This window comes from Sebastes umbrosus, chromosome 6 (genome assembly GCF_015220745.1).
Source record: "Sebastes umbrosus isolate fSebUmb1 chromosome 6, fSebUmb1.pri, whole genome shotgun sequence".
NCBI lineage: Eukaryota > Metazoa > Chordata > Actinopteri > Perciformes > Sebastidae > Sebastes > Sebastes umbrosus.
The window spans coordinates 23,110,402-23,120,930 of NC_051274.1; the positions used below are offsets into that span (position 1 = coordinate 23,110,402).

The 10,529-nt window shown below is 36.6% G+C and overlaps 1 protein-coding gene and 1 long non-coding RNA gene across 2 annotated transcripts in view; one reads left to right on the forward strand and one right to left on the reverse strand.

The window, feature by feature from the left end:
• LOC119490573 overlaps positions 1 to 10,529 on the reverse strand; it is an 839,978-nt gene that overhangs the window by 430,539 nt on the left and 398,910 nt on the right. The gene's annotated exons all lie outside the window — the stretch shown is intronic.
• Positions 5,096 to 9,618, forward strand: tmem9 (transmembrane protein 9). Its single transcript, XM_037774068.1, has 6 exons — positions 5,096 to 5,243; positions 5,380 to 5,524; positions 7,141 to 7,232; positions 7,325 to 7,433; positions 7,786 to 7,917; positions 8,041 to 9,618. Exons 2-6 carry the CDS (start codon positions 5,432 to 5,434, stop codon positions 8,179 to 8,181), a joined length of 567 nt encoding a protein of 188 aa, XP_037629996.1. The 5' UTR covers positions 5,096 to 5,243; positions 5,380 to 5,431; the 3' UTR covers positions 8,182 to 9,618.

Sequence of the window (10,529 nt, forward strand, 5' to 3'; positions counted from 1 at the left end):
TATAGTCTTGTTATTCAAACAGTGTTCTCCACAAAAGCATGATACAGAGGAAGGGTGGAGAGCAAAAAGACACTGCAGATGATGTGATAAAGGTCAAAAAGAACAATGCCGAAAGGCTGAGGGCTGTATTGAGAGTGGGAGAATAAGGACGGACAATCTTCTTTCAGTAGGACATGTATGACTTTATTTTAGGGCTGTTAAAGTTAACGCGATAATAGCCTGTTAACACGAGTTTGTTTTAACACCACTAATTTCTTTAATGCATTAACGCAACTTGCAATATTTAATTAACCTCTTGAAAATCCGACGCTTCAAACTTACGCAAAATTTTGGTGAAGAAAAACTGTCATGGCCATATTCAAAGGGATCCCTTGATCTCTGACCTCAAGATATGTGAATGAAAATGGGTTCTATAGGTACCCACGAGTCTCCCCTTTACAGACATGCCCACTTTATGATAATCACATGCAGTTTGGGGCAAGTTATAGTCAAGTCAGCACACTGTAAGCTGATGTTGCCTAGTGGGCTTGAGTTTGCCATGTTATGATTTGAGCATGTTTTTTTCTGCTAAATGCAGCACCTGTGAGGGTTTCTGGACAATATTTGTCATTGTTTTGTGTTGTTAATTGATTTCCAATAATTAACATATACAGCAAGCATATTTGCCCACTCCCATGTTGATAAGAGTATCAAATACTTGACAAATCTTCCTTTAAGGTACATTTAGAACAGATTGAAAAATGTGTGATTCATTTTGTAATTAATAAATATTTTAATCGATTGACAGCCCTACTTTATTTGGATGTAATAAACCACATACAATTTTAGCTACAGTTCAGTATATATACACAATCATCCACACTAAAAGCTCTTCAGTCACTCTGTATTCTGTAGTGCTACAGACCTGCCTTAATGTAATTTAGCTAAAAATTTAAACATCAATGTTGTTTTATGTGCTTTTTTTGTAGCTTCACCTGTGGATTTCACAACATATTCAATCTTATTTTACATTACATGTCCTCCTACATCTCATATGCATCCCTCTAGACCACTCCAAAGTCTGCTTAAACCCAAGTCTGCTGGTCTGCATTCAGTTTGCTTTGCCTTGGGCCTTATAGCATCTCCTAGTGGGCAAACTAGCCTGCTGTTTTCAGTCCCATGAAAATTGATACTTTGAATAATGTGATTCAGTCAATAACTTCAGGTACCTTGACAAATAAGAGAACTTGACGTCTTCTGAGCTTGTTTATAAGGTGGATTTCTCTGCAGTGTTTCCATTATGGATCATTTTCCTTTGCTGTTTTATAGTCAGGTTGTGTGCGCAGACCCCACAGACTTTGTCAAAACATTTGTATCCGTCTGCATCAATTACAGCTGTGTTTAGCTAAAACACTTATTTTACATAAGGTAACTAGATTTATTTTCTTTCTCAAATGAATAATATTTGTTAAGTCCACCTCAAAACGAAATAAATCACCTTTTTTCTTCTTCATGAGAACTCTGAACCGATAATGAGACCTGGCACTGAGCCCCGGCCACTGTCATTTATGCTGTAATTGGCCTAAGGGTGTAAAGGGCAGCCATGCATCAGAGAAGACAGAGAACTAAGTGGCTTACAATGACAGGACTGAGAGAATGAAATACAAGTAGAGGGCTCGCAAACTGAAGAGAGCTTATGAGCTGGTTTATGAACATGCATTATGGCTACAAAAAATACACGGTGATTATTACACAGATTAATAAATGCACGCATTATTGAATGAATGAAAGAACGGTAACCACTGCAGTTGTTTTAAATGGTTGAATCGAGGGTCACATGCATGATTGGGGTTACACAGAGGATTGGGGTTGTGCTGTTCACGCTGATATCATAGCTCATTAGAGAAATAACCACGGTCTCAATTGATCTCTGTGACCACAAGCTCAAGTGGTTCAGGCTGAATTTGTGAGCCATTGATTTCTATGGCTTATTAAAGGTGTGAGTATCTTACTATACAGAGAGATATGAACGCAGGATTACCAGGAAATAGAGGTATTGATTGGGTCAAGAAGCTCGGGGCTTACATTTCAAATTCCACCAGGGAGACACGGTTTGACATAAAAACAATGTTGACTGAAAGATATGGGAAAATATTCTGATGACTCACAAACTCCCTGGTCATATGTTTGAAACAGTACAGAATATTATTGTTATCTTATCATAAATGTGATTGATAAACATTATACAGATGATTTCTACTCCATATACTGTACTATAAAATAAAATAAAAAATCCCTCGAGGTGTGTTTCTGTGTGCGGAAGAGAAAAACAGTAAAGGTAGTAAAATACCACAATGTACAAATACTCCATGACAGGTAAAAGACCTGCCTTCAAAATGTTAAAGCACTGAAATATCATCAGCAAAATGTACTTAAAGTGTTAAAAGTGCTCATATCGTAGCAGAATGGCCCTTGTCAGTGTTATATTATTATGTATTATACCGAGGGGTTCACAAACTTTTTTGGTCAGGGATCCCTTCCAGGCAAGAACATTTCCCAAGGATCCCCTCATAAACGTCACACCGATTAAGCATATGTTTAGTAGCATTTGTTCTCTTAGATACCAACCCAAATACTTAAGATCTGTTGTATAGTGATAAAAAGAAGCATATTTCAATTTGAATCATATGATTATGAGATGAGATAATCCTTTATTAGTCCCACAGTGAGGAAATTTGCAATGTTATTGAATGTTAATACCACTTATATACCTTTTAAACAGAGGGTGATTTTATTCAAATTGCATTTGGACTCAACTTGACAGCATTTATAGCCCACACTTCAAGTAACTGATCTTAGAAGCTTTCAGAAAATGAACAGTATAGCAAGACTAGCAAAGTCCTAATAAATCCAGATCTTTAAATTTACCAGTCTAAAGCTGACATTCAGTGCTTCAACTTAAAAATAATAAACTTATTGCTGTGTGTCACAATCATATCAGAGTTTCTACTGGCCCAAAGCTGACGAGGGTGGGATTTATGGACACAAAATGCTTGTTTTATTGGCGCAAATGGTCCCCATCTGTATATGCACTTTTTTTATGATGCAACACAGTTTTATGATTTATAGCAAATTATTTTGCGGATTCCCTGACAGAGTTTCACGGACCCCACTATGAGAATCACTGTATTATACCATTGTATTGAATGAAACTCTAGAAACTTAAAGGCAAAATCCATATATACACAAAAAGGGTAGTCCCAGTAGTAAATCAGAGGATTCGAACACGCTGTCAGCTTCAAACTGATTGACTGCTCTTTATACAGGGAGTTTATGACATAAATATTCATCAGATATGTGTGTTTATATATTAATATATGTTCTTGCCTTCTTCTTTACCATCATCGTTTAGCAACTTCTTTAAATCTAATTTTCAAATTCATTCACATAATACTAGACAGGTTAATCATCTTCACCTGCCTTTTTACAAAACAAAACATGGCCAGTACTCCCTCAGATATCGTGGTTTACAAATATGGAACACCAAAAGACACGTTATCAAGAGCTCGAACATTTTAAAAGGAAATTATCATCACATTTAATTAATGATGTCTAATTATCTTTTGATATGTTTAGATACATTTTCTATCTTTTTTTCTCTACTGTTTTTTGTATGTATTTCATTGTTTTTATTGGATTGTTTTCCACTGTTTAGGTTTTCTGCACATTTTGTGGACTACTTGTTGTTGTTTAACTTTTGTTGTATTTTTAAAATTATGTTAGTTTAGATCTTTCTTTCTTTTTTTGTTATTGTTTTTTTCCTCCTGGGTCGGGGAGGAGGTCCTTTGTATAAGATAAGATAAGATAGAACTTTATTAATCCCGAAGGAAATTCTTGTGCCAGAGATTGCTCAAAAATACAACAAAATTACAACAAGTTCAAGTGTATAGAATAAAAAAAGTACAATTTCTAGCACCAGTGCCTAATAGAATAACAATTAAGTAAGATACATTTAGTAAAATTAGTAAATAAGATAAGATAATTAAAATAAAAAAGGTAAAGTAAGCTAACCAATAGAAAAATAAGTAATATTGCACAGTTGGACATTAATATTGCACACAATGAACAGTGATATTGCACATGTGAATGTAAAAAGTAGTATTGCACATGATATTGATATTATATTTGTACTCCGTGTCCGGTGTTTTCAGCTGTCCTTCCTGCAGAAGGAGGAGGAGTTATAAAGTCTGATGGCCACTGGTAGGAAAGACCGCCCGTGGCTTCTTGACCTCTCCTGACACATTTCTTGTTTTGTTTTTTTCATTGACTGGATTTTGTGCAGTTTTGTATATGTGCAAATACATAAAAATAAAAAAATAGAGTCTAATTATCTTTTGATATGTTTAGATACATTTTTTTTTCTGTACTGTTTTTGTATGTATTTCATTGTTTTTATTGGATTGTTTTTCACTGTTTGTTTTTTCTGCACATTTTGTATACTTCTTGTTGTTGTTTAACTTTTGTTGTATTTCTAAAATTATGTTAGTTTAGATCTTTCTTCCTTTTTTTGTTATTGTTTTTTTTTCTCCTGGGGTGGGGAGGAGGTCCTTTGTATAAGCCTGTGGCTTCTTGACCTCTCTTGACACATTTCTTTTTTTTTTTTCATTGACTGGATTTTGTGCAGTTTTATATATCCGCAAATAAATACAAAATACATTTAAAAAAATAGATTACATTTCTATTTTTGCATTTGGTTTTTTTTAAACAATATATTTATTGAGTTTTTTCCCCTTTTTTCCCCCCACAAACGATAGAACACAATCAATACGGACAGCAATACACATTGATCCCCTCCACCCCTCCCGACGTAAGATAATTGCATGAATAACAGTAGTCACAATTGTGATAAATACAAGTGAAGAAAATTAAAAATAAATTAAAAAAAAGAAAAAGGAGAAAGTTAAAAGAATAATAGAAAAAGGAAGAAAGAACATATATATTCATATATATATACATATATACATACATACATACATACACATGCAACATTTTTGCATTTGTGACCAGTAGATGGCAGTGTCGCTTCATGGCTCATCCTGACTCACGCATGCGCGTAAGACGATGACGTCATGACGTCAAGAAGCCCAACATTTGATTGAGCGAGCTCGAGCCGAGCGAGTTTAGCATCTATTGACACAGCTAGCTAGTGCGCAGCTACATCCTGAATGCATAACAATAACAGACAGTCCAGCTACTATTACAACGTGAGTTTACTGTATTACTACTTTTGTTTCATCATTAGATTAGCATTTAACTTCAGTGTTTCCGCAGTGAACACATTTTGTGTCTCTGTTTTCCTGTTATCTGCTATCTGCTATCTGCTGTGTGTGTTGTTGACAGAGCTCTGCTGCAGCTGCACCGTCCTGCAGAGCGTGCTGCTGCCTGAGGGAACATGTCGCCTAGCAAGGAAGGATACTGGAGCTTTGTTTTACCCGCAGTGGTTACCTTGCTGCTGCTGGATGCTGTTGCTTTTGTACAGGCGAAGGTAAAACATGATGCAGCAACACACTTGATGCATACTTTCAGAATCGATCAATAGTGAACAATGTCCTCTTTCCCCTAGTACGTTTTTAATTTATCTGCACTGTAGGTATTTAGAGAGAGAGAGGAATAAAACATCTTGTCATTGCATTTCATTTTTTATTTGTTTTTAAGATCAGTAACCTTCTATGTGTGTTATTTTCCTGTCTTATTTTCCATTAAACTGAATAGGCCCTTTTCACAGCAGACATTTTGACTTGTCCTAACAGGGTAAACACAGGTGTAATTGATTAGACTAATTATGGTCCCCTTAGTGGGCCACAGCCATTCCAGTGTGCCAGCATGCACAATACCAGGGCCCTGGCCCACCTAAATGGAACAGGGCCATAATTAATATTATCAATTACACCTGTGTTTACCCTGCTATCACATGTTAAAATGGCTGTTGTGAAAAGAGCCCGTTGAGACCGATATAGCAAGTAAAGCAAGTAACTAACAATATAACTACTGTACTGTATATGCATGTACATGTCTTGAAAACCTTGTAAAGCTTTCAGGTGTTAAAGGTCCCATATTATGCTCATTTTCAGGTTCATATTGGGGTTTTTGTTTCTATTAGAACATGTTTACATGCTGTAATGTTAAAAAAAAACGTTATTTTCCTCGTACTGTCTGCTTGAATATGCCTGTATTCACCCTCTGTCTGAAACGCTCCGTTTAAGCGCATTTTGACGGAATGCAACAGAATTGCGTTGCTAGGCAACAGCTTGGTTCCATGTGTACTTCCTGTCAGCTGATGACATTCACATACACTGCAACCAGGAATAAACTGGGACACATTTAGAATGTTTACGTTTAAAATTGTGTCAAGGGTCTAAATATTGTATATTCGTGACATCACGAATGGGCAGAAATCCTGACAGCTTGTTTCAAATGCAGAGTTTCTGAATACGGGTTGTGTGTATTTCCCTGTGGATTGAGTGTTTCGATACTTTCACAGTATTTATATAGGACTAAAGCCTGCTTTATAATAAAAAAAACATGAAAATCTCACTTTTTTTATAATATGGGACCTTTAAAGGTTTTAGCAGTTTTTTCTTGATACATTCAACTATACATGAAATGTATTGTTTGACATAGATAATAGTTTGGCTTCTTGCTTGTAAATTTGCATTTATGAATATTAAATTTGGTTCAGTTCCTGGAATATTCAAACTACATTTTTTTTTTTTTTTTAAAGTAATGTAAATTGAGGGTCGATAATATCAGAAATAAATTGTGACAGTTTCCACAATTTTGTACGCAGGCAAGACCAAAACAAATGCACACGTTTTTCTCTTAGTTCCCTGCAGAAAGTAAAGTTGGCATTGAAGTGTTTTAAGTTTCAGTAAATAATGATTGCTTATGTAAAACCTGTGATATTTTACTTTGCCAGGTGCTTCTCTTATCCAATGTAACAATGTCAATTGCTGGAATAATTGGAACTTTTTGTACAACTCATTTTTTTAAATAAGGGATAGAAATGACTAGTGCTGTAGAGAAAACAGATAGATAGGTGAGCTACAATATTTAAGTAAAAAGTTTGGGCCCACTTTAACCAAATTTTCTTGACAATTACAGAACTTTGAGGATGTTCGCTGCAAGTGCATCTGCCCACCATACAGAAATATCTCTGGCCACATCTATAAGGGAAATGGGTCCCAGAAGGATTGGTGAGAGAATTTTTTTATTTAGACTTTCAGTCATCTTGTTTTTGTCCTGTAGAGAAACATGATCCATCCTGACACTTTGATGTGTTTTACAGTAACTGCCTCCATGTAGTGGAGCCCATGCCGGTGCCTGGACATGACGTGGAAGCTTACTGCCTGTTGTGTGAATGCAAGTACGAGGAACGAAGTAGCAACACCATCAAGGTACCACCAGCTTTTTTTGGAGTTGGGGGGGGATTCACTCTGACATTTGTAAACATATACCTCCATTCAATCTGTAATCTTGACTCACTAACCAGCAGGGATGGTGGTGGGATAATATAACCTAGTACTTTATTTATCCCAAGTGAAATTGTTGTGCAGAAGCTTCAGTACAAAGTAGGAAAGAGCGCAAATGTATAGAGTGCAAATAAAACAAAATATAAACAATAAAGATTATTGTATGCCACACAACTTGAGTTATTTAAAACATTATGAAGTCTCTTTAGTTTGTCTGCTTATCAAAAATTTGAATTATGTTGGTATTTCTAAATGTTTTCCGTTATGTCTGTCCCAGGTAACCATCATCATTTACCTGTCTGTTGTGGGTGCTCTGCTGCTCTACATGCTGTTCCTGCTGCTGGTTGATCCTCTTATTCGCAAACATGACGCCTACACCCAGCCACTGCACAACGAGGAGGACTCTGAGGTAACCATTCAAACAAATAACACATGTGATCAAACACATACATGCCTTTTATTTCATTTCAGTTGAATGTGAAGTCCTTTAATTTTTTAAATGTATTTTTTGTTTTTGTGGGTGTATGTTCAGGAGATGCGTCCGCCGGTGGACAGTGCCCAGGCCAAAGGAAACACAGTGCTGGAGCGGGTTGAGGGAGCACAGCAGCGCTGGAAAAAGCAGGTCCAGGAACAGCGCAAGACAGTTTTTGACCGCCACAAGATGCTTAGTTAAACCCTATAGCTGACTTCAAAACAGGATTAGAATAGGTAACTTCCCTGGGCTCAGCGCTCTCACACTGTCACCAGGTGCACTATTACTAACATCTTTCGTCATTGCTGTGCACGGCACCCTCCGAATACGTATTTCATCATTAAGAAACATTTTAACACACTGATCTAACAAGCAGATGTTTTTTTTTATTTATTATGTGTAACATTTTAGCCTACGGTGCAGTTGTGAAAAAACTGCATGTTTGCAAAATGCAACAGATTTTGAATGTCTTTCTGAAGTAGGAAACTTTTTTTTCTCTATTTTTGCCAAACTGTAAATAGCTTTTAATATTCCTCATGATCATTTTACTTGCTTCTTGTGAATTTGGTGTAATATTAAGCTGTTTTTCTTGTAGCATAATTTATGAAGTTACCTCAGAAAACAGGTAAGCTTTATGTTTGTAAATGGGCAATTTATTGGGGAAGCTATTTGGGTAGAAAGAGTACCCTACCTATGCTATTGTCTAGCATTGCACATTTCCTAGTTCAGCACTAATAATAATTTATTTATTGTAATTATTATCATTTATTGTTCCCCCATTGCTGGGCACAGTAACCTGGGCATATTAAGTATCATTTTCCCTAATAGAGTAATTAAAGAATGGTACATTTTGGGCTTTGTAATTTTAAAGCTTTGACGTTTGCTACAAATATGGCCCCAGTATGTCCCTTCTGTTTCTCTCCTTGTGTGGGTGAATGTGTTGCAGCAAATTCCCGTGCAAAACGTGGCTCTTAATGTTACCATTTCACAGCTTGTAAAACACAACAGATGGTAAGGTCTACCCATACATTTTGGTGGGTATATCGTCCACCAAGTATTAGTTGTTTGTGTAAATTAAATGTGTTATCTTGAATTTACGCGTGGAAACTGATTGGAAAAAGGGTTGTCAGTGAGCTACGCACAAGGCTACAGTTTCGTCTTGTATTTTGCAGTCGAGTTTTCCCATGCAAAGACAGAAATGGAGAACGGAGCATATAACAGAGCTTTAAAGCCATCCTCAGTGTAATCAAATCTCTCCCACTGGAGAATGTCCTAAATCAGTAAAGCTGCTGATAATGCGTTTAAGTGTGGCAGAATCAGGATGCGTCATGGCCCTCATGTGCATCATTATGTGTTAGTGAATTCCCCCTCGCATCCTCCTACTGAAGCTCCCTGGTAGGGAAATTTGAATACGCCACGGTGACTCACATTACCTCATGCGCAATGTGAACTACTGAAGTTTATTTGTGTGTTATGGTTTGTTTTATCTTTGAAGTGTTTTTGATTGATTGATTTTAAGTATAATTTGATATCACTGGTATCAGTGTTTTGTATTTATATTTATCTCCAGTCTAACTGGAGTATTGCACTGCTCATGTCTATACATTCAGCTTGATGTGAAATAAAAAAACAAAAATATATTCTCTATAAAATAAGTTTTTTTTTCATGTTCCCCTGGGTGTTTGCTATAGAAGTCACTATTGTTGACAATAGGGGGCGACAGAGTGCACAATATGTGGGCTGGCTGCATGTACTGTACACAAACACTGCTATATCATTAAGTTAATCCTCACATTTGACGTGGTGTTCAGCTTTTGGGGAAACTTTGAACAATTTCACCTCTTTTATACATTATGTTGTCAGTTTGCAAAGTCGTAAGCTGTTGTATCCTAAATACTTATTTTTTTTCCAAAATCACATTTAGCACTATCCAAACTAATTTCTTTAGGGCAGGGCGATAGTTTAATATTATCATTTACTTACTTTCATTTAAATTGTCGTGACGATAAGAGCATATTTTGATATCCTTTTACAAAATCCTGCTGTCAAAATCAGTGATACTGAGCACTTTTTTTTCTTTTTTGGACATTTTGCCTTTATTTGAACGAGGACAGTGTAGAAATGGGGGAAAGAGAGGGGTATGACATGTAACAAAGGTCCCAAGGTCGGTATCGAATCCGGGACTTTACGGGGTTTACTGCATGCACTGTAACCACTCGGCTACCAAGAAGCTCCATTCTGAGCACCTTTTCATTTGAAGTTCTCAAAATTAGGTGTTGAAGTTCTTGATTTAGATCTGAAGGACGACTGGAGGGAGAGCGAGTCGTCCACTAATCGGAAGATCGGCGGTTCGATCCCTGGCTCGTCATGTCTGCATGTCGAAGTGTCCTTGGGCAAGATACTGATCCTCAAATTTCTCCCGAGACTGTTGCTATAGGTGCAGTTTTAATGTTGGACTCTGGCGGACCCGTTTTTGTGTCAAATTATTGATTTCTTAAGAAAGTAGCCGTGTAATAAGCGGGATAATGTACAGCTAGCGGGTTGTTGTT